Source organism: Aplysia californica, unplaced genomic scaffold (genome assembly GCF_000002075.1).
Source record: "Aplysia californica isolate F4 #8 unplaced genomic scaffold, AplCal3.0 scaffold00577, whole genome shotgun sequence".
In the NCBI taxonomy this organism is placed as follows: Eukaryota; Metazoa; Mollusca; class Gastropoda; order Aplysiida; family Aplysiidae; genus Aplysia; species Aplysia californica.
Genome location: NW_004797847.1, coordinates 487995 through 512618, shown reverse-complemented (window position 1 = coordinate 512618; position 24624 = coordinate 487995). Strand labels below are relative to the sequence as shown.

The following is a 24624-nucleotide window of genomic DNA, read 5'->3' as shown; positions in this document are numbered from 1 at the left end:
TTTATCTTGAACAGAAGTCCAGATATTTGCGAATGAAGGAGGTGGGGGTCACCTGGTTTTAGAGGTAAAATGAGTGAGAAAATGGCCACCAAAGAGATGAGTTACTTCCTTAGCTTGAGAGTCTGTGAAAACTGAAAACGCATTTAATCAAAGTTTTTCCGTAAAATCCTCACAGAAACATGTTCTTTAATGGGCATGGAAGGGGTTGAGCCAAAAAACGAAAATTCGATAAAAATTCACAAACCTTCAGGAAAATACCAGTTTCTTCACTTTGAATTTTGACAAGTGCCTGATTTCACCATGCTGTCTCGCAGATGATTTTTTTTGTTTATAATAGCAGAGAAGCTCATCAATACAAGAATCGTCATTTAGTGGAGAGGAAAAAGTTGACAATGACAATGACAATCTTTATTCATCTCGCAGGGAGAAATTTGTCTTGGTCGTTAACAATGGCAGTTGACATTACAAAAGTTAGACTTAAAGGAGCACTCACGCAAACGCACAACAAGACAGGACATTAGGCCAAGTAAATACATGTCTCACGGGCTGGGACAACCCGCTCCGTAACACATTCATTCTCTCTCTCTTTCTCTCTTCCTCTCTCTCTCTGTTTCATTTGTAGCACTGTGTGTTCAGTAACCTCACTGCAGTTGGTACGAATGAATTTCTATATCTGTCTGTTCTTGCTTTTTTGGAAATGTATCGTTTACTGCGGGTCGATAGTTGAAATTCCGATGTCAGTGGGTGGCTATGGTCACTGAGCATTATTTCCGCCTTTTTTAGAACGTTTGTCTTGTGCAGATATTCAAAGTTACTTAGGTCTCTACCTCGTTTTAGTAAGAGTTTGACGGCACTTGCAACACAATGAGGGCATATAAGTGCCGAAGATTAGAGGTGTTACAAGAGAGTAACAAACATTAAAAAGAAGAAGGGGAGATAAGGACGATAGATGTTTGATGGGAAAGAAGGAGCAAAAAATACCAGAGCTCCCGCCAACCACCCACGAGGAAAAAGTAAGACATACAGACTGACACAAACAATAAAGGGAAAGTAAAGAAGTAGGTCCTACCAGGAACACCTTCCAACCACCCACGGTCCTACCAGGGGCACCCTCCAACCACCCGCAGTCCTACCAGGGGCACCCTCCGACCACCCGTGGAACAGTTTTAGTTTAGTTTTAGTATAGGGTTTTTCGGCGCTCGCAACTGCATAAGGTCATATGAGCGCCAGAAGATTAGAGGTGTTACAAGAGAGTAACAAACATAAAAAAGAAGGGGAGACAAGGACGATAGATGTTTGATAGGAAAGAAGAAGCAAACCACACCAGAGCACCCGCCAACCACCCACATCCGTGGAACAGGCGAGGACAATTCGAACATTGGGAAAAAAAAAGAATGTGTCAACCACAGTGGGGCACACAACCACAAGTTAGTTGAGAGTCAATAGAACCACAAGTTAGTTGAGAGTCAATAGAACCACAAGTCAGTTGAGAGTCAATAGAACCACAAGTCAGTTGAGAGTCAATAGAACCACAAGTCAGTTGAGAGTCAATAGAACCACAAGTCAGTTGAGAGTCAATAGAACCACAAGTCAGTTGAGAGTCAATAGAACCACAAGTCAGTTGAGAGTCAATAGAACCACAAGTCAGTTGAGAGTCAACAGAACCACAAGTCAGTTGAGAGTCAATAGAACCACAAGTCAGTTGAGAGTCAATAGAACCACAAGTCAGTTGAGAGTCAATAGAGCAATGCTCTGAGGTATCGAATAAAGAGGGGGGGGGGGGGGGGACAAGTGGTCGAAAATTAATATGTGAGGCGAGCTGACAAAACGAGTTCCTTCTCACAATCTTCAAACAGAGATATTGGCCAAAAGTCGACACTAGGGTGAAATTTGTAGATTTTTCTATTGATGCCGCAATCTTAAAGTACAAAATGCCTTTTCTTATTTCATACTTATAAATTGTGAGGCTAAAACAGCACCTGGACATGGATGGCTGATGCCTCTATAAATAAATCATTGATGACTTATAAATTGTAAAAACTTCACCTATAAGCGTGATGATTTATTTCCAGGATAAAATCCGAGAAGTAACTCATTTTGTCAGCTCGCTTCACATATTATTAAACCGGGGGTGGGATGTGGCGCATTCAACCTCATGCCCCTGTGTTATTAGGAACCAATCTGTTTTAGGTCTCCTTCAGTTAATAAAAGAACAAGAGATCATGAAATTTGTGTGATTTTAATAAGTTACTATGACAGCTTTTCCCATTTAGGAAGAAACCAATTTCATAAAAAATTATAAACGAATATCTGCAAAAGTTTTTTAAATGCACAGCAAATTGAGGTAGCCAACTCGGTACCGGTATTAATACTGAGGGAAATTTGCCATTTATTTTAAAAAAAAGAAGTTTCATTCACTATATCTAGATTCTAGATACGTTTCACATGATCGTCGGTTATGGCAAGCTGGAAAATAATAAACGGGGGGGCCAAAAAATCTGGAAATTAATAAGCAGGGGGGGGGGGGGGGTGTGCTTATTCGATACCTTACTTTTAAGTATGAACTTCGATCAGTCAGTCGCAGAGGTGAGCACAGAGCTAGCACCAACAGCAAAAGAAGACTCCAAAGAGACGGACACACACCAATATCGTTACCAATCAAGCTCAGCTCAAACTAACCCTGAAGGAAGGACGTGAATGTGAGCAAACAAAACAAATTCTTTTCTGTTCACAAAATGTCGTTTAATATGAAAAAAAAAGGTGGACTGATAGTTCAGTTCATTTATATTACATTACATGGTGGCCATGCCAATTTGGCTCTTTACACTTCAAAAAAACGTAACATTTCTATAAATCAATACTTGAAAATGCAATCACATACATGATACATTCATACAAAGTGAACACTTGTACACAGTCCTAATCATATTAGGCTTTTAAGCACAAGGGGGCTATCCCGAAACATACTGTTTTGAGAAAATTGAAGGTAAAGTTTTTGCCCCTTGTTCAATTTCTTTAAAAGACAAGGAGTTTTCTCTATAACCAAACAAATATACACACCAATGAAACCAAACTTCTCCTATAGGCAGGGCAATGTCCACTTTTGGTGTAGGTTAAGATTTCTGGAATCCCCCCGAAATCTGGGTCAACCCGCTTGTCTTTAAAAGCGACCATATGTGAGGCAGTGTGGTGGAATCAGGCTCTCGTCAATTTTTGGGCATGTGGAGTAATGGGTATCATCTTAAAGCTTATTCACTTGTCTTTATTTGGATGAAAAAAATATCCATTTATCTTGAATACAAGTCCTGATATTTGCGAAAGAAGGAGGTGGGGGGGTCACCTGTTTTCAGAGGTAAAATTAGTGAGAAAATGGTCGCCAAAGATTAGTTATTTCCTTATCTTAAGAGTTCGTGGTAACTGAAAATGTACGTTTTTGTGCCTTTAATCAACGCTTTTCGGAAAAATCCACACAAAAATGAGTTCTTTTATGGACATGAAAGGTGTTGAGCCAAAAAACAAAAATTTGATAAAAATTCACAAACCAAAAGAAAAAAAGTTTCTTCAACTTTGATTATTTTGACGAGAGCCTGATTCCACCACGCTGCCTCACATATGTTGTTTGTCTTCTGTAGAACAAAATTTTGGAAGCATCTATTGTAAAAGTGTTGCTGAAATTGAGTGAGAAATGTTACAACAAAGGACACCTGTGAGGTTACAACACTATGATCATAAAACATAAACCGGCCGCTTTTAGGCTCAAGGGGGCTATCCCGAAAAATGCTGTTTTGAGAAAATCGAAGGTAGTTTTTAGACCCTTTTTCAGCTTCATTAAAATTCAAGGACAGTTTTCTCTAGAACCAAACAAATATACACCAGTGAAACCAAACTTCTATAGGTAGGGCAATTCCCCCCAACTCTTGGTATAGATCAAGATTTCTGGAAACCCACAAAATCTGGGTCAGCCCGCTTGTCCTTAAAAGCGACCAACTCTCTATTTACAAAATGCACAGACCAGTCATCAGAAAATGAAAAATTTAAAACACGTCACTTTTTCCTCAAGCACTGCAGGCATTCCCGACAAACTGAGCTTACACACTCCCCTCCCCCCCCCAAAGTAATTTGAACGCAAAAAAAAAAAAAAAAAAAGAACCTAGCCGTAGAACACAAAGACCAGACTACACCGATCTCTTATGCAACTTCTTATGCCTAAAGGTTGTCAAAAAAGGAAAACTTCCGTAACAGACACCACTTCCTTCAAAACAAGCAGTGCTTCAGCCCATGCTACATCAAAGACCAACAGAATACAGTGATCATTACGACAATTTTTGATGAAAAGAAAGAAAATGACAATACAGATGAAATTAACAACGATGTTGATGATGATAGTGACGACGATGACAGTGATGAATTAAGTCTAAACAGGCCACTTCCCCCACCCGTGGCCAGATCAGACCTGGGACCCTGTACTACTGAGGTACGTGGTGTCATGGCTGTTCACAACACTCGGGGATACCGTGCCCAGCGCGTGGCGGAGTCACGGACTGTAACTGACATCTTTCACACACAGCCACACATTTCAGAGTGGCTACAAGTTCCTTACGTGGAGGAAAAAGGTGTTCGTTCAGCAGAGTGGTTCTTCGCTGTAACTTAACCTGCAGTGGTGATGACTAACCTGCAGTGGTGATGATAAACACTCTGCCGTCATATTTAGGGGAAAATCCAAAGAAACTTGAGTGGTAAACATCTCCAATCAGCAAGATGAGGTGGCAAAGTGTTGATGATTTTGATGATTAACCTGCAGTGGTGATGATTGGTGGGGGTGGGGGGGGAGGTATCGATACCATACTTCGTACATATTCTCTTCCCCCCCCCCCCCCTACCAAAAACACTCTGAGCCAGAAGTCCTTTAGTGGGGGGTACCGTATTTCGCACTTACTCATCACCCATACCAGACATTCTAGAAGCCCCCTAAGACAGCGTGAGATATTCTTCCCCGGAACTGCAACACTCAAGTCCTTCCTTAGGAGGGAGGGAGGGAGGGAACGGAACCCCCTATGCCACAAAATTTCATCATCACCTAAACCAAAAGTTCTGCGGCAGGATCCCCTCAGGCGGAGGTATGCGGCAGTTGTTCTTCACCGCAGTCTCGAGGAAGATCTCCAGCCGTCCCACGATGGCGCTGGTCACCGAGACGCTCTTCAGCTTGGGGAGGTACTGGGCGTGCAGGAGGCGCAGCAGCTTGGCAAACTGGCCGCGGTACTCGGCGCACAGGGCGTGGCCCGCCACCGACAGCATGTCGTGGATCAAGGCCGCCGTCACGTCGGGTTGGGGTTCAAGGTCGAGGACGCGGGCCAGCCAGCGCCAGGCGTGCTCCAGGCCCTGCGGGTGCGGGCAGTTAGGCCCCTTTGGCGGGACGGGGGCCACCAAACAGGCACAGTAGAGCCGCATGAGGCCCGACATCCGGCGCAGGAACTTGTCCTGGTCTTCGATGCTCCCGTCGTCCGCGATCTTGTAACCTTGAGCTCTGTGGGTGTACACACAACATGGAGTCAACGATTTTAAGACGCGGGCGGCAAATAAAAAAAAAAAAAGCAATCATTAGTTTAGTTTTAGTACGTGTTTTACGGCACTTGCAACACGATAAGGTCATATAAGCGCCGAAGATTAGAGGTGTTTTAGATTTAGTAAGAGTTTTACGGCACTTGCAACACAATAAGGTCATATAAGTGCCGAAGATTAGAGGTGTTACAACAGAGTAACAAACACAAAAAACAAAGGAGGAGAGATAGAGACGATAGATGTTTGATATAAGAAAGAAGGAGCAAACCACACCAGAGCACCCGCCAACCACCCACTCATAATCATTCATTCTACGAGATCTTAGCATGCCTTCAGTGACGACTGGTTCGTTCTTTATAAGTCGTTTCGCCGCATTAAAAAATTGTTTTCTGTTTTATGATAGCTCAGTCAACTCACTGCGGGCATACACATCATCGAGACTCGAGATGCGGTCCACATTTAAAAATTTCATAACTTTTTAGTCTCGGAGATGCTAGCATGCCTTTCTTCGGCAGCTGGATAGATATATTGTAGGTCATTTTGCTGCAACAAAAAAATGTTTTCCGTTTTAGGATCGAGACCCACTAACTAACTCACTGAGCTTCATGCCCCGATTTGCTTCCAAACCCCGGACGACCACCCGTCTCCCCCCACCTTTTAGTTTCAGTTTAGTTTTTGTAAGAGTTTTACAGCACTTGCAACACAATAAGGTCATATGAGTGTCGAAGACTAGAGGTGTTAAAAGAGAGTAACAAACACAAAAAAGAAGGAGGGGAGATAAAGACGATAGAAGTTTGATAGGATAAACAGTATTTTGGGCTAGGGTTGTCGTGCCTTGCTCAAGGACACACCCTAGTGACCACGCATCTAAACCCCGTGTCACCGACACTTGCTTGAGATTTCTTGAGTCTGAACCCACTACTCACTTAGCCACTGGAGTAAAAGATTTTTTAGCTTTTAGTTTTAGTAGAGGTTTTACGGCGCTCGCAACTGCATAAGGTCATATGAGCGCCAGAAGATCAGAGGTGTCACAATAGAGTAACAAACATAAAAAAGAAGAAGGGGGAGATAAGGACGATAGATGTTTGATAGGAAAGAAGAAGCAAACCACACCAGAGCACCCGGCAACCACCCACTTACTTGAGTCTGAACTCACTACTCACTTAACCACTGGAGTAAAAGATTTATAAAAAACCGAAGAAGACCAACGTCTGCATGTACCTGTGGAAGTCTGCGCTGGACTGTCCTCCCTGGCGCACTGCGTAGAGCGGCAGCACGTACGGGCACACGGCGTGCAGGTGGGCCATGAACAGCTCTCCCACCAGCGGGAACTCGGCCCACAGAGCCACCGCCACCGCGCCGATGGCGAACGCCGACTCGTGCTTGGATGTCACCTGCTCCTCTCCCTTGCGCTGGGGACAATCGACGGCACGGCTCGTTAGTTTTCGCGAATTTTACGGCATTCGCGACATACAATTAAGTCGTATAAATGCCGAAGATTAGAGCGTAATGAGGTAGAAGAGTAGAAAACAAACACAAAAAAACCCAGAAGAGAAATAAGGAATATGGATGTTTTTAAGTATTAGTTTTTGTAAGTGTTTTACGGCACTTGCAACACAATAAGGTCATATATAATAATAATTGCATTTATATAGCGCATATCCAGGCTCAAGAGCTTGCTCTATGCGCTTTACAACTATCAATACCCCAGCAGACCCTCTGAGAACACTCAGAAATATTCTCAGCTTCCGCGGAAGCATACAGTGCAAGCTGCGGATTTCACGCGCTCAAACACTATCAAACTGACAAGATCTTTCACGGTCTATAGCCGGGTACCCATTTTCACCTGGGTGAAGTGAGGAAAATTTGTGCAAAGTGCCTTCCCCAAGGACACAACGTCGGGACCCTGAAGGGATTCGAACCCACGACCTTACGGTTGCGAGTCCGAGAGCCTAACCACTAGGCCACCGACGCCTATAAGTGCTGAAGATTAGAGGTGTTACAAGAGCCTAATTCGGTAAAGTAACAAACACAACAAAAAAAAACAGAAGAGAAATAAGGACGATAGAAGGGAAGGAGACTCCATCCCCCCCCCCTCACTCATCATCAGCATCTTAGTCACCAGGTACTTACAGAACAGTCTGAGAACAGAGGCCCCTCAGCCACAGCCATAGCCTCACTCGCTTGACGTCTCCTCCACCTCCCCCCTCACTCAATCCTTTTCTCCCATCTCTTCCCCACCTTCACTCACTCAATCTCTCACCTCCCCTCTCTCCATCTCTCCAAAACAGTGGCCCCTCACTCCCCCAATCTCTCACCTCCCCTCACTCAATCCTTCTCTCCAATCCCCCCCCACCTCTTGTCCTCAATCCCCCCCCCCCCCCCCTCACTCACCACCAGCATCTTAGCCACCAGGTTCTGACAAAACAGAGGCCCCTCACTCAATCCTTCTCTCCCATCACTCCCCCACCTCCACTCTCTCCATCTCCCCCACCTCCCGTCTTCACTCCACCACCCCCCCCCACTCACCACCAACATCTTCGCCACCAGGTTCTGACAGAACATCGGGCCCTCAGCCACGACCGTCGCCTGCACACGCTTGCCCGAGACCTCCACCGGCCGGCCTCCCAAAAGGTCGTGCAGACGCTGCAGCTTGTCGCGCAGGTGGGCGCCGCTCAGCGCAGAAATGGCGTTGATGGGCGTGTTCACAGCGCGCTGGAGGTCAAACCGCTGTTTCTTCAGCTGCAGAGAGAGAGAGAGAGAGAGAGAGAGAGAGAGTGCATATATTAGTTTTTATAGTTTCAGTAAGAGTTTTACGGCACTTGCAACACAATAAGGTCATATGAGCACCAGAAAATTAGAGGTGTTACAAGAGAGTAACAAACACAAAAAAGAAGGGGAGATAACGACAATAGATGTTTCATCCAGAGCATCCGCCAACCACCCACGTGCATATATATATATAGAAACATTGCTTCTTCAACTGGAGAGAGAGAGAGTGCATACAAGTATAGAAACATTGCTTCTTCAACTGGAGAGAGAGAGAGAGAGAGAGAGAGAGAGAGCGCGCATATGTATAGAAACATTGCTTCTTCAACTGGAGAGAGAGAGAGAGAGAATATATGTATAGAAGCATTGCTTCTTCAACAGGAGAGAGAGAGAGAGAGAGAGAGAGAGAGAGAGAGAGAGAGAGAGAGAGAGAGAGAGAGAGAGAGAGAGAGAGAGAGAGAGAGAGAGAGAGAGAGAGAGAGAGAGAGAGAGAGAGAGTGAGTGCATATGTATAGAAACATTGTTTCTTCAACTGGAGAGAGAGAGAGCATATATGTATAGAAACATTTAGTTTTAGTCTTAGCAGAGGTTTTACAGCGCTCGCAACTGCATGAGGGCATGAGCGCCAAGGGGTGGATGTCAACAGAGAAGTCCTTACAGAGAGGTTGAATTTTGCCTGTTCAGCAGCAAAAGTCTACTCTTATCGATTTTGGACCACCAAGGAATCTTTAACGTGCACAACCTGCACACAGGTCCTCCGAGTCAGTTTGACAAAACACTTTGAAATCCACAAAATGGGAATCCCAGAAGTAAAACCTTCGGTATAATTTTTAGTAGTAAGTGTTTTACGGCACTTGCAACACAATAAGGTCATATAACTGCCGAAGATTAGAGGTGTTACAAGAGTTGTAGAGAGTAACAGACATAAAAGAGAAGGAGGGGAGATATTTTTTAGTAGAGGTTTTACGGCCTCGCTACTGCATAAGGTCATGAGCGCCACAAGATTAGAGGTATTACAAGAGAGTAACAAACACAAAAAAAGAAGGAGGGGAGACAAAGACGACAGATGTCTGATGGGAAAGAAGAAGCAAACCACACCAGAGCACCCACCAACCACCCACATTCGGGTAGACGTCTGCCTCACCTGAGCGTTGTCAATGAAAGCCTGCAGCCCCGACTGCACTTCCGACAGCTTCTTGTGTTTGGCGGCAAACTCTCTGAGGATGTACGCCAGGGCTTGCACTGTGGAGAGGGACAGATGAAAACCATGAGAAAACGATTTAAAATAAAAGAGAGGCAAGAGAAGAAAAAAAAATAATATATATATGACACATGCATGATAAGCATAAATTAAGACTATGACACAAAAGAAACCAATAAACAAAACGAGATAGATTAGTTTTAGAAAGAGTTTTACGGCACTTGCAACACAATAAGGTCACATAAGTGCCGAAGATTAGAGGTGTTACAAGAGAGTAACAAACACATAAAAGGAGGAGAGATCAGGATGATAGATGTTTGATAGGAAAGAAGGAGCAAACCACACCAGAGCACCTGCCAACCACCCACATCTAATGAATAAAAAACAATGACGATGTGTACTGGCATAAAAAGCTCAGACAACAGCAGAAAACAGATAAGCAATTCGCTTTTATGGCAGGATTCACCAATTGCCCAGGAAACAAAATAACATCGTAAAATTGGCCTCAGTATGATTTTAAGCAAGTTGAATAAAAGCACATTTGGCACGATAATGATTGCAGGTTGAGTAAGTAAGTAAGTAAGTAAGTAAGTAAGTAAGTAAGCAAACAAGCAAGCAAGCAAGCAAGCAAGTAAGTAGGTAAGTACGTAACTAAGTAAGTAAGTGAGTGAGTGAGTGAGTAAGTAAGTGAGTGAGTGAGAGAGTAAGTAAGTAAGAAAATAAGTAAGTTTATTCGGTTTTAAGGCCATTGACCCATATCCAATCACATCATATAAAACACTCATTTGTTAAATAAAGTTTCCATAAATGAAAAAGTACAGGTTGTGCACATATCTCTTATCATGGTCCAAACATTGCATATTTCTGTCAGTGGGCAAAGTCGGGATGGGAGGGATTATTAACAATTTCCTTGATGGCGGGGTTGAGAAAAGATAACACGATAGAGAGAAAGAAAGAATAGATGGACAAGGAAGAAGAAGACACACACACAATCACTTACCACCACAGTCTTCAGCAGCCTGCTCTTCCAGCTTCTTGGTCTGTCGAAAAAGGAAAATGTCGGCATTATTTAACTCTCATCGGCCTTTAGTTTTAGTTAGTGTTTTACGGCATTTGCAGCACAATAAGGTCATATAAGTGCTGAAGATTAGAGGTGTTACAAGAGAGTAACAAACAAAAAAAAGAAGGAGGGGAGATAAAGACGACAGACGTTTGATAGGAAAGAAGGAGCAAATCACAAGACTCACTGCCATCTACCATTCCCCCCTTTCACCAGAACAACACAGAGTGTGTCGTCTTCACATCCCCAAATTAAATACACACCTTGTCTAGTCCTCCAAATCCATATTTACAGTACACGTCAAGTTAAAATTGAGCATGATTATAGTTCTTTTCGTTGCGAGAATTTGAAACCTGAAGGCATATCATTATTTTTTGAGTAGCAAGGCGTAGTACCACAGAAAATTTTGGATCGAGAATTTGACTCACTTTCCAATAAACATTGCTAATCAAATCATGCGACAACACACCTGTTTTCTGCATTCAGTCTCACTATCCGCTTCGCCAAATTGCCGATGGTTAATTTTTTGGCATGGCGAATGAGATAGATATCTAAATTCCAAAAGACGGCGGACATGGTATCTAACCCTGGCTGTTCAGGAAAATCCGTGAAATCAATGCAGGCAGATAAGAGTTTTATAAAGTAACAATCTGCGTCATAGTGATAATACTGGAAGGGACAAGATAATCGACACATCGAAGGACATGATACTAAAAACTACCTCACAACTTTCACGAATTCCAAATGACAGCGGAATCTAACTGGCTGCTCAGGAAAATCCGTGAAATCAATGCTGGCAGCTAAGAGTTTTATGAAATAACAATCTGTTTCAGTTTTGGTAGAGGTTTTACGGCGCTCGCAACTGCATAAGGTCATATGAGCGCCAGAAGATTAGAGGTGTTACAAGAGAGTAACAAACATAAAAAAGCAAAAGGGGAGATAAGGACGATAGATGTTTAATAGGAAAGAAGAAGGAGCAGCAAACCACACCAGAGCACCCGCCAACCATCCAGTAACAATCTGTGTCATAGTGATACAACAGGAAGGACAAGATAATCTACACGTTACACATCGACTGACATGATTCTAAAAAACTAGCACCACAACCCCAACTTTACGGCGAATGAATCTTCAGCAATTTATCGCTGCTCTCCCATCCATGAAGCGTTATAGATTGTATCTTATCTGCTCTCACCTCTGCCTTCCTTTTCTCCTCCTTTGCTTTCGCTTCTTCTTCTTCTTTCTTCTTCTGTGCTTCTTGCTGGGATCTAGCATCTGCCTCAGCTGATCAAGGGAGACAAAAGACAAGAAATTGGTTTGATAAGTGTTTATTATTATTATAGTAGAGGGTTTTACGGCGCTCGCAACTGCAAAAGGTCATATGAGCGCCAAGGGGTGGGTGTCAACAGAGAAGTCTTTACAGGGAATCAGACTTACTCTGCTCACCTCTCTAGCTTCAACAGCACAAAGTCTGCTTCGACTATCAAGGCACCCCGGAAATAGCGGGTCACAAGAGTGTGACAAACATACAAAAGAAGTAGAGGGAAATGACAATAGTAAGGATACGGAAAGAAAAAGAAGCAGTTCCCTGTTGTAGATCAGGCACAGTTATGAGCATGACATGATGAATCAGCCCATTTACAATTCTACTGTGCATGAACGAGAAATGTCCCCCCTTCTGATTATCTTCCGTTATCATTCTTTGTTAAAATTAACAGGATTGCATAATTTCACAATTTTGGGTTCAGTTTGCATAATTTCATAGTTTTTCTTGCATAAAACAATGCGGACAAATTAATACGACACAATAACAAAAGTGGCAGTTCTGCTTCATATATATGAAATTTAAAAAAAGAACAAGACGAGTCAGGGGTACATTGTTTTGTTTTAGTAGAGGTTTTATGGCGCTCGCAACTGCATAAGGTCATATGAGTGCCAGAAGATTAGAGGTGTTACAAGAGAGTAACAAACATAAAAAAAGAAGAAGGGGAGATAAGGACGATAGATGTTTCATAGGAAAGACGGAGCAAACCACACCAGAGCACCCGCCAACCACAGAAGCAAACCACCCACCAGGGGTACATACCAATCTTTGCTTTCAGGAACTCCACAGCCTTGTGACTCTTTAGCCTCTGGTCTTCAAACTTGCTGATGACATCATCGAGGGGGGCGTTCGTCTACACAGATGCAGAAGAAACTTTGTAAGGCATGAAATCATGAAATCCGAGAACCCTGCATTTTTCGGCCAGTTTGGACATTTTTTTTCTCTGAATTTTTGTTTTTTGTTTCAACACCTTGTATGTCAATTAATAAACACGTTTACATGTGGATTTTCGGGGAAAAAGTTGATTAAAGGCACAAAAGTATAAATGTGCAGTATACGCGGAAGCATACAGTGCAAGCTGCGGATTTCACGCGCTCTAACACTATCAAACTGACAAGATCTTTTCTGCCTTTAAAAATCTATGGAAGTTATTTAAGGCCATCTGCGGGTCGGATTTCCCCCCATTTTCCCCCAGTTTGACCATACAGTTTTCCCCTCCATTTTTTAAATCTACATCCTTTTCCAGCGTCCGCTTCAATCAATTATGTTTTGAAGTCTTTTAAAGAGGGGTTTAAAATTTTGTTGTTGCAATTTTGGGTCATGTTTTTAAATATTTTTTTTCCAAATATTTATTTTTCCGACTATAAATTACATCTTCTCCATTATTTTTTATCTGAATAGCTTCATTATTTTACACATTGTCCATCCATGGGAGACCTGTACTGAAATAGAGCCCTTTTTCAAGATAATGAAAGAATAAGATTACTATCAGTGTTTTTGTTGGGAATTCTGAGATTTTTTTTGCTATTTATCCATGAACATATTTCCAGAGTCCATAATTATTTTCATAATTGTAATATTACAAATCTGGCGTTATTTGTTCATTACATAGGTGTTGCAGTTTGTACTTACTAAAAATGAAAGCCAACGGACAAAAACTAAGAAAGAAGATAGCCTTTGAAATTTGATGAAATTATCCAATATGGTGGATGTTTGCTTGGTTACCATGTGCTTATAACAATTAAAAATTACTTGAGTTTATTCTTTGATGTCTGACTAATATGAATATGTCATCGTTGTTATATATAGTCCAGGGATATGGATTTCAGAAATTCCACCAGCAGATGGCCTTAAACATTTCATGAAGTCCTCAAATTAATTCACCTCTGTGGGACCGGACAGAGCGGCAAATTAAATCGCCTCATGAAGGGTTAATCAGTAATTCGTAAGGCCTACTGTTGATGAAATAATCAAATCGACAGCTAAGCGGCATATCTTTGAAGCAGTTACCTGCAGGTCTGACTTGGAGCCAAATCTGTCCAGGACTAGTTTAAACTTGCCCACGACTTCATCCAACTGATCTTTGTGGGGGCAAGCTTCCAGTATCTCGTTGAACTTGCGTCTGTTCTCATCAACTTCTTGAAGAATTGAGCGCAGAGTCTGCTGTTTCTCCTTTTGTAAAGCTTGTCTGTGAGAGGGAGGAAAAGAAAAAGTTTGGTATCAGTAGAGGTTTTACGGCGCTCGCAACTGCATAAGGTCACATGAGCGCCAAGGGGTGGGTGTCAACAGAGACCAAGCAGAGTTATTGGTATCATCTTAAAGCTTGTTCATTTATTTTGTTTAGGATGAAAAAAAACCCATCCATTTATCTATATCTATAAAAGTGGACTTGGAAGGCTTTGTGCACAAACCCCTCCCTTATTGCCTAACCCACACCTTTGAAACTTTGCAGACGTCCACAGCATCCATGTGGCTAGGACCTAACTTTAACAAATCCACGCAAACTGCTTTCCCCGATTTTTCCAAAATGCTTTGTTTCGTCCATAAAAGTCTGTCTTCTAAGACACCATTGTAAACAAGTGAGGTTCCCGTTCACTAGCCGAGCGCACTGGTTCCACACCTTTGAAATTCCGGAGTGCACAACCACTAAGGCGGAATAGAGAATCAATCTATAATCTATTATAAATATATTTGGCAATTTGAAAACACATGACAGGTGTCACTTTTCTCTAAAGATTTATTGCTCCATTCCAGAAGAGTGTAAATATAGTAGGCCAATGACTTTCAATTGATCATTCCTTTCATCGAAAGGGGGCCCAGCTAGTCTTGAATACAAGTCGTAATATTTGCGAGTGAAGGACGTGGGGGTCACCTGGTTTCAGATGTAAAATTAGTTAGGAAACGGGTGACAAAGATTAGTTATTTCCTTAGATTGAAAGTCCATGGAAACTGAAAATTACATTAATTTTTGGGCTTCTAATCAACGTTTTTCAGTAAAATCCACACGGAAATGTGTTCTTTAATGGGCATGAAAGGTGTTGAGCTAAAAAAAAAAAAAATTCGATTAAAATTCACAAATCTACAGAAAAATGCCAATTTCTAAACTTTGATTATTTTGAGGAGCGTCTGATTTCACCACGCTGCCTCCCATTTCTCCAGGCATGATGTCTGAGATCTTCCTTTATTTCCCTTTGCTTCCATTTTTGCATTGTAGCACAGTTGTCATCAGGTTCCTTTCTATGTTTCCGTTTGCACGACCAAGGTATTTTTTTGAAACAGTTTTACTACACTTGCAACACAATAAGGTCATACAAGTACAGCAGATTAGAGGTGTCACAAGAGAGTAACAAACACAAAAAAGAAGGAGGAGAGATCAGGACGATAAATGTTTGATAGGAAAGAAGGCGCAAACCACACCAGAGCACATGCCAACCACCCACTGAAGCGGTGTACAGAGCACGGGGTGCGGAGAATAAAAATGACTTAACTCTTTCAACCCCATTGGACACTGCGAGCCTCCGGCGGTAATAACCCTGTTCCCCATTGGATGCTGGGAGCGTCCAGTACTAGTGACAACTGTTTCATTTCTTTGGTGCTAGTTTTTGCTCGTTTTTCGGAACTATTCCCCATCCAAGTTGTTTAATGACTAAGCCTTTGTTTCCACCATTTAGAAGTTAGAGGCAAGCTTCTGGGGTTATAACGAGACATAGTGCGCCAGGTTTAGGTGACGTAGAAAAAACTCTGGGAAACGGTGGGAAAAAGTCAGGGTTTAAAGAGTTAGTTACTGTGGTCTCACCTGGCTCGCTCCTCCTCCTCCAGCTTTTGCCTCTGACGTTCTATCTCTCTGTTCTTGGTGACTATTTTCTGAGGAAGAACCACACGATTAATTACTTGTGACATGGTCCGCTGTGTGAGAAGGAGGGGGGTGAGGGAGGGAGAGAGAGAGAGAGAGAGAGAGAGAGAGAGAGAGAGAGAGAGAGAGAGAGAGAGAGAGAGAGAGAGAGAGAGAGAGAGACGGGGTTGGGAGGGAGGGGAAAAGGGAGAGAAGTGAGAGAGGAGAAAGAGAGAGAGAAAAGGAAAGTAGGGAGAGAGAGAGAGAGAAAGAGAGAGAGAGGGAGAGAGAGAGAGGGGGGGGGGGAATAGGGAGAAAGAAAAGGCATAGCAGGATCCCACAGCAAACTGAGCGCAAGCCAGACCCAAACACACCCCACACTAGTGCTGGACAGCTAGGAGGTTCCCGATTATTGAAAGCTAGGAATCGTAGGAATCGACTGCGAACCCAATAACTTACTTTCTAATGATGTGATCTCTTCCGGTGGCTACCTAATTGGCTCTGAACAGCTCTTTTATTTTCAAAAATAAATTCTAATTTCAAAAAAGAAGATTTTAATGATTAAAGTAACTGGCAACCGTTGGTTTACGTAAAAAGGAGTCGGAACCTTTCTTCCGTAGCATTAATCGTGGGAATCGGTTCGGGAATCGATTCTTAGCCCAGCTCCGCCCCACATATGACAGTCTCATAGCTCAACACACATACCACATAGTCCCACTCAATCCTAAGACAACTCACCATTTGATGTTCCTCGTGATCTGCTTTCTGTTTCTGCAAAACTTTCTGTGTCTCTTGCACCCTGCACAAAATTAGGACAAAAAGTTAAAAAGTGCTGTCAGAACTGGCGTGCGCAAACAACAAAACAAACAAACAACAAAAACCCCTCCCCCAAAATACGCATAATAATATAATATATACGTGAGACAGCGTGGTGGAATCAGGCTCTCGTCAATTTTTGGGCATGTAGAGTTATTGGTATCATTTTAAAGCTTGTTCACTTGTCTTTATTTGGAGGAAAAAAATATCCATTTATCTTAAATACAAGTTGAGATATTTGCGAAAGGAGGAGGTGGGGGTCACCTGTTTTCAGAGGTAAAATTAGTGAGAAAATGGCCGCCAAGGATTAGTTATTTCCTAAGCTTTAGAGTCCGTGGTAACTGAACATTTTCATTTTTGTGCCCTTAATCAAGGCTTTTCAGTAAAAATCCACACAGGAATGAGTTCTTTAATGGCCATGAAAGGCGTTGAGCCAAAAAAACAAAAATTTGATAAAAATTCACAAACCTGCGGAAAAATGCAAGTTTCTTCACTTTGATTATTTTGACGAGAGCCTGATTCCACCACGTTGCCTCACAGATATATAATTATGTTTACAGAGATGTGCAGAAAAGGGAGCAAAACCACCAGAATAATCGGACCCATTGAAAAGCCAAAAGATTGGCATGTGAGGACCCAGAAAGGATATCTTTAGTTTTTAGTTTTAGCAGCAAAGACCCTTCGAATCTTTTATGTAGAGCCGATCAGACATTGATCTTCAGAGCCCGCACAGGACACTTACACACCAACAAGCACATAAACAGAATCAACCCCATGTGGGAACCCCATTGCAGACACTGTGACTACCACGAGGAAACCGTTGAACATCTTCTCCTTCACTGCCCAAACCTGGCAGTTCTTCGACGCAAGCTCCTACACACACCTACAGACTTACAAAGCCTGCTCTACGCTGGCGTTGACCAGATGACAAGGACATGTGGTTACTTGAGGGAAGCACTGCGCTGCCAAGAGCGAAATGCTGGCAGCTAAAGGGATTTGAAAACAACAAACAACAACATAGTTTTAGCAGAGGTTTTATGGCGCTCGCAACTGCATAAGGTCATATGATCGCCAGAAGATCAGAGGTGTTACAAGAGAGTAACAAACATAAAAAAGACGGAGGGGAGGTCAGGACGATAGATGTTTGATAGGAAAGAAGGAGCACGCCAACCACACACCCACAAAGGATATCTTTCCAACCCGAGCACACCCATCATGCAGACGTATAAATCCACTTGTCATCCACTCCTGGAAGACTAAAGGTTTCAATTCAACAAGGTACTATTTATAACCCTCAAAACGAATCATGTTTGAAAGTGAGATTTCTCTATCCTTTTATTTTCCCTCCAGCTGTTTTTAGTTTTCGTAAGTGTTTTACGGCACTTGCAACAAAATAAGGTTATATAAGTGTCGAACATTAAAGAGCAACAAAAAACAAAACAGAAGGAGGGGAGGAGATAAGGACGATAGATGTTTGTTAGGAAAGAAGGAGCAAACCACACCAGAGCACCCGCCAACCACCCACTCTGCAGTTTTAAGTTGTACAATTTGGAGGTAAATCAAAAACATAAAAGGGGAAACTGAACAGAGAATAGGAGAACTAATGCCTGCAAACATAAGAAAAAACAAAACAAAATGAGCAAACAAACAAAACAACCCAAACACCCCATACTTTTCCCTCAGCTTTCTGTCAATGAGCTTCTGCCTGTCCTCCACTTGCTGCGCCAGTTTTTTCTGCATCTCCTGCTCCCTCTGCTGTATGAGCCCGGCCAAACTTCGCTCATGACTCTCAAAGTGGGACAACCTCTCCAGCAGAGCCAGCTGCGACAGAGACAACATTTGAGGGAAGAAAAATAAATAATAAATTATATATAGCGATGATCCCTGAATAAAAATAATTCGTAATAAATAATATTTATATCAATGATCCCTGAAAAAAAAAATTAAAAAATTTATATTGATCCCTGAATAAAAATAAATAATCGATCTAGTAAATTATATTCATATTGATCTCTGAGTAAAAATAAATAATAATAAATAATATTTATATCAATGATCCCTGAATAAAAATAAATAATAATGAATTATATTTATATTGATCCCCAAATAAAAATAAATAATAATAAATTATATTTATATTGATTGCTGAATAAAAATAAATAATAATAAATTATATTAATATTGATCCCTGAATGAAAATAAGTAATAATAAATTATATTATATCAATAATCCCTAAATAAAAATAAATAATAATAAATTATATTTTTTATTGATCCCAGAAGGGCAATTAGGTTTACAATGGCAAACATACATACATAAATGCATAATCGTAAATACATAACATACATTATTAAATACACAATATCACATCAATACAGAACAATTTCACAACTATGTAAAACAATTTCACAACTACGTAAATCTTGGTCCAAAAAAAAATAATTTTTTTTTTCCGAAACACTAAAATCCTAACGTTTAAAAAAACAAACAAACAAACAAACAAAACCCCCAAAACCTGGAAAATTCTACGAGGGATCAACTGAAAATAGATATAAAATTCTGCAGAAGTAACGTGCTCACCTCTGAGCATTCTTGCCAGGCGGTTTCCGCATCTTTGATGTCCCGCAAGCTTGTGCCAAACTGTAGCGAGTCGTCCACGGGTGTGGTCAATTGGGCCCACCAGTCCAACGTGCCAGGACTCCGCCCAACAACATCAGAGACGGCAAGTCTGGTGGTGCCACGTGGGTCATCTTTGCTGGAAAAAAAAGAACCCAAGAATATCATTGTTCCTACCAGATCTAGCATGGGTGATGGGCAATGATCATTAGCACAGATCAATAATATCCAACATCTGTCAGTGATCAGAAATGACTACATTATTCAGTAAAAACAAATCATTTCTATATATACTTTTACGTCTGTGTGTGTTTATATGGCGTCGGTAGCCTAGTAGTTAGGATCTCAGACTCGCACCCGTAAGGTTGTGGGTTCGAATCTCGTCAAGGGCCTGACGTTGTGTCCCTGGGAAAGGCACTTTACACGAATTTCCTCACTTCACCCAGGTGGGAATGGGTACCCAGCTATAGACAGTGAAAGACCTTGTCAGTTTGTTAGTGTTTGAGCGCTTAATCGGCTGCTTGCACTGTATGCTTCCCGGGAAGCTGAGAATGTTTCGGAGTGTTCTATAGTCTGCTGGGGTAATAATATAGTGTAAAGCGCATAGAGCCTGCTGTTGAGCGGGGATATGCGCTATACAAATGCTATTTATTATTATTATATATATCATATCCTTACTTCCCTAATATTTCCCTAAAATTACAGTGACCCTCAAAAAGTAGCCTCAGATGGTATGAAAGCGACGGTCCTTTTCATATGAACAGACGGTCAGAACATTTCCTTTTGAGGGGAATATGCTCCCAAATCTCTGCAACGGTGAACAGCAACATTCCTAGAAGTCAACTCTGACACTTGAGGCCAATACTAAAGCTCTTCACCATGCATTTAGAAAGTCTAATTCCCAAGCAGAGGATCTTCAGTATCTTCATCTTTTCCTAAACTTTTCACTTGTGTACATATTTCATGCAGCCCGATTTTTTGGTCAAGACTGACTGGCAACCTTCTCAATATAATCGTTTACTACTACGGCAAATTTGCAACAAATCCATGGAGTAGTAACTGTTAGCTCTTTGGAATCATCTCCATTTGCAGATGTTTCAGCCATATTACTATACATCTCAAGAAGAAGAGTGCCACTTACCTGGGATCTTTTTTCTCAAATTCCCCATTAGAAACGGTTGACTTGAAGGACTCTTTGTTGAGTCGGAACAAGTCACTTCTCCACACAGAACTATCCTGCTGGCTGCAGTTATCATTAAAATCGTCGTTAATATCATCTGTGTCGTCAAATGAAGACGCGTCAAGCCCAAAACTTAAATTGAATTTTGAGGACTCTCTCTCCTTATGGTGCCGTGACAAGGGTACAGGAGAAACTTGATCAAGTGCATGCTGAGGACAAGAAACCAATGTATTTTTCTATCTAAAAGTGTATTAAATATATAATATACATATATTAATTGAAATTGGGTAGGAAATTTTCTTTAAAATGAATAATTTGAGACGCTTTTGTTGGCCAAATACAATCATACATACATACATACATATATATATATATAAAATGGGTTCTGAGGCAAAAAAAAAAAAGGTTTGACCCTCAAAAATACAAAAAAGTAGTGCATCTCCGTGCAGGAGCCAAAGTAAAAATTTATCGAATTAAACTCAGCTCAGATATCAGTGAATACAGTATACCATCATGTCATAGTGAAGGGTACAACAGGGGGAAAGTGGAGCTTACTGAGTAACTTACTCAGCTGATCTAAGAATCACATTTTGCATTCCATCAGCTCCATATGTGTCATGACGCGGTGGAGTGGGTCATTCATTTATTTCTGGACATGTGGAGTTATTGCACCCATTTTAAAGCTTATTCATTTGTTTTGCTTTCGGTTAAAAAAATACTCTTCTGTCATGAATAGAGTTGAGATATTTTTGCAATTGAAAGAGGTAGGGGGGGTCGCCTGACTTCAGAGGTAAAATTAGCGAGAAAATGGCCGTCAAAGTTTGGTGACTTTCAAAGCTTGAAGAGTCTTTCGAAACTGCAAATTTACTGTTTCGTGCCTTAAATTAAAATTTTTCAGTACTGTCCTGACAGGAATGTGTTCTTTATCAGGACAAGAAAGGGGTTGAGGCAAAAAGCCAAAATTTCAATTAAAATTCCCGAACCTGCGGAAAATGCCAGTTCCTTCAGTTTCACTACTTTGACAAGCACCTGACTGATACCAACACGTCATGACACAAATATTTAACAAATTTAGACAGCAAAAGAAAACAGACTCCCTTTGGGACTGCTTGAAATGTTGTGGCCAGAAAATACAGTCTTAATTACAGGATAATTATTACGGAAAAAGATCAATTGAAAATGGCCGGCTCTATTTTTCCGAACATTCGGGAAAATAAACTTGAACTCTATTTCTCCGAACGGTTTCCGTTCTCGAGATTGTTGATAATTATAATAGCGAATAGAGTGGCCCGTGTGTGTGTGTGTGTGAATGTGTGTGTGTGTATGTGTAAGGTGTGAATGGGGGGGCGTGGAAGGATTTTTTTTTTACATGAAGGATTTTAGTTTTTGCTGGGTGAATAATTGCAAAATTGATTACTGCCAAGGTCGATCAGTCTTCGTTTTCTCGCAGTACCGTTTGAAGGTATTTTCAAATGAAGTATAGTCAGGGAACGTTGCCCCAACCACAACTGAAGTATCTGAATATTCAGACATTCAAAAATCTCCAGCTCTAGAAACTGAATTCGATGTAAAAAATGCTACTCAGTCCTTGCCGAATGGCAGAATGAAAGATGACGCCTAAATCTCACAAATAACCCCAAAAAAAATCTCTAGAACAGAAACCGCTAGGAGAAATAGAGTTCAAGTTTATTTTCCCGAACGTTTGGAGAATCACCCTGATTGAAAATTAACATGAAGCTAAAGCGAACACCAAGCACACCTCTGTGATTGGCCCAAATATAGATGACCTATTTCCGCCATAAATTTTTGTCGTCTACCAGGGGTGAAATGGTATGGGTTAACGCCCCTTAGGTTATTTAAGGGGCGGGACCTCCTAGTTTAACGTCCGTCTCCGATAGGACCGAGCTAAGTGGGAAGTTCATGTTAAGAAAAATTAGTAAAATATGTCATCTGATCAATACCAAGTATACTGCTTTACTAGTAACTAGCTTAATTTTATCAAAACTCAATTATTGTAACTCCTCGTTATCAGGAATATCACTGGAGAAAGTTAAAAGACTTCAAACTGTCCAAAAAAAGTTAAAAGACTTCAAACTGTCCAAAACAATGCAGCACGTTTAGTTTTACGGAAAAGAAAGCGAGACTCTGCTAAACCTCTTTTACGAACTTTGCATTGGCTTCCTGTTGAGAAAAGGATTGTGTACAAGTTGGCCACCATATGTCACAAATGTTTGAATGATAATGCACCATCCTATTTATCAAATCTGTTAAGACTGTACATTCCAACTCGCAGTTTAAGATCATCAGCTGACAAAAAGAAATTTATTTTACCATCTATGAAACTTAAAACAATGGGTGAAAGGGCATTTGAATACCAAGGCCCCAAGATCTGGAATGCTTTACCAAGTACGTTGAGAGAAATCAAATCTTTTGATTCATTCAAATGTCAGCTGAAGTCGTTTCTGTTTTTAAATTAATAAGATGAATATTTGGAATAATTTTCTTTAGTCAGAACACAACGTTTCATGTTACTGTCGTATGTTGTACTGTATTGTAAAGCGCTCAGAGCCTGTGTACTTTATTCGGGGTTGAGCGCTATATAAATGTCATTTATTATTATTATTATTATTATTAAGTGTCATTCCCAAGGACACAACGTCGGACCGAGCTGAGGCTCGAACCCCCGAACCCACAATCTCACGATCACGAGTACGGTAGCCTAACCACTAGGCTATCGACGCCAACGTCTACCAGGGGCTTCCTTCGCAAGTTGACTAGATCTCACCATGGCGGGCACGCGTGCAGTGTGCTACGTCACTAGATCTAGGCTTCATCGCCAACTAATTGGGCTGTGTGTGCGCGTGTGTGGGTCCGCTTGTGTGTGTGTGATATGTGTGGGTGTACAGCTTTGAGGAGAAGGTAAATTTATGGAATGAGAATTGCTGAGATTGTTATTTATAAAAATAAAAGATAACACAAATTAATACAGAAAATATAAACACGGCGAGATCTAGTCAACTGGCGAGGGAAACCCAGGACGACGACAAAAATAGATGGCGGAAATACGTCATCTAGATCTATATTTGGGCCAGTGTGCTAGGAGCTCGCTGCAGCTTCATGTATTGAAAACGGTCCCATTACTAGATCTAGATTCTAGATCTACTGCCATTACAATGAAAATGAAAACCCCCATTTTATTCTAGGCCTATTTCCTATTTGTTTTTCATTCATGAAGACTAAAGACAGGGGTCTGAAACTTTGATCATTTATATTGTCTTGTTAAATGGCTCCCTGGGGCTCTCATTTCAGTTGTCTTTTTATTGGTCTTCAAAAAAACTTATTGTCACTTACACTAGACTCTATACTGTAGTAATTTGCTTGCGTAGGCAACAAAATAAAAGCCTTCTCTAGATCTAGTACCTAAACTGAAACTAGACTTCTACTCTAGTCCAGAGATCTGGTGGAAGCAACTTACACTTGACTTAGACTTAGAGAATCTAGATAATCTAGACCTAGTTTAGCTAATTGGATGAATCATGTGGAACTTCTCAACATACTATTCTACGGGAGCGAAAGTAAAATAATAGATTCCCATAGGAATTAACCCATTAACCCCTGGCTACCCCTTATTCAAATCCCAAAAACTTAGCCTTGCCTACCTTCAGTTCAAGAGGTTCGAGATGCCTGCGAGTGTAGGGAAGTTGTCCCTTGGGCGAGTTCCTCAGACCATCCAAGACTGACATTGTGCTCAACTTTCAGTACAACGTTAAAATATATGTAAAATATAAAATCACAATTAAAAAACAAAAATTTCCTCTGATTCTATTTACAAATCCACTAGCCTACATGCGGCTGTGTGCTGGTCTGTGCCCGCCCCACCATTGTTTGTTTGAGGAAGCGCGGAAGCGCCTGTCGGTGTGGTTTCACTTTCCCTATTGCTTCACTGAGCCTTGCCCGATTGTCCTGTTCGGTATCATGCAAGCTGCTGTTGCCTGTTCTCTTTTGTTTGGTTTTCTTTGGGGTGGCGTAAAACTATTATTTTCTCAAAGCCACTTTTTAATACTATTAAACCTTACCATATTTGAAACATCACCCCCCAAAAAATAATGAATTATAAACAATTCCTTAGGCTCCCAAAACAAGCAGGACGATCACTTGCCTTTTGTTTATGAAGAAACTTAGATTATGATCATGCAAGTTATTTGTTGTAAGTCTAAAATCCTTGATTGTGATTCAACTTTCACTTGATGTTTGTGGCAGAAGCGT

General features: G+C 41.3%; 1 protein-coding gene across 1 annotated transcript; it reads right to left on the bottom strand.

The window, feature by feature from the left end:
* Nucleotides 1-4865: 4865 nt before the first annotated feature.
* LOC101846244 (nucleoporin GLE1) lies at nucleotides 4866-24273 on the bottom strand. Its single transcript, XM_005107122.3, has 14 exons — nucleotides 24018-24273; nucleotides 20320-20567; nucleotides 19143-19317; nucleotides 18234-18382; nucleotides 16484-16544; nucleotides 15710-15777; nucleotides 13924-14101; nucleotides 12676-12766; nucleotides 11785-11873; nucleotides 10530-10569; nucleotides 9473-9570; nucleotides 8089-8301; nucleotides 6781-6971; nucleotides 4866-5524 (listed from the first exon to the last, which is right to left on the bottom strand). Exons 1-14 carry the CDS (start codon nucleotides 24099-24101, stop codon nucleotides 5074-5076), a joined length of 2136 nt encoding a protein of 711 aa, XP_005107179.1. The 5' UTR covers nucleotides 24102-24273; the 3' UTR covers nucleotides 4866-5073.
* Nucleotides 24274-24624: the final 351 nt, after the last annotated feature.

Bases quoted from the DNA above. Each gene is read 5' to 3' on its own strand.
- LOC101846244 (XM_005107122.3), bottom strand. From the start codon at position 24,101: ATGTCAGTCTTGGATGGTCTGAGGAACTCGCCCAAGGGACAACTTCCC. The intron at 20,568-24,017 runs GTAGGCAAGGCT...TCTTGTCCTCAG, and splicing joins TCGAACCTCTTGAACTGAAG to CATGCACTTGATCAAGTTTC. The intron at 14,102-15,709 runs GTGAGACCACAG...TCCCTCTCACAG, and splicing joins GAGGAGGAGGAGCGAGCCAG to ACAAGCTTTACAAAAGGAGA.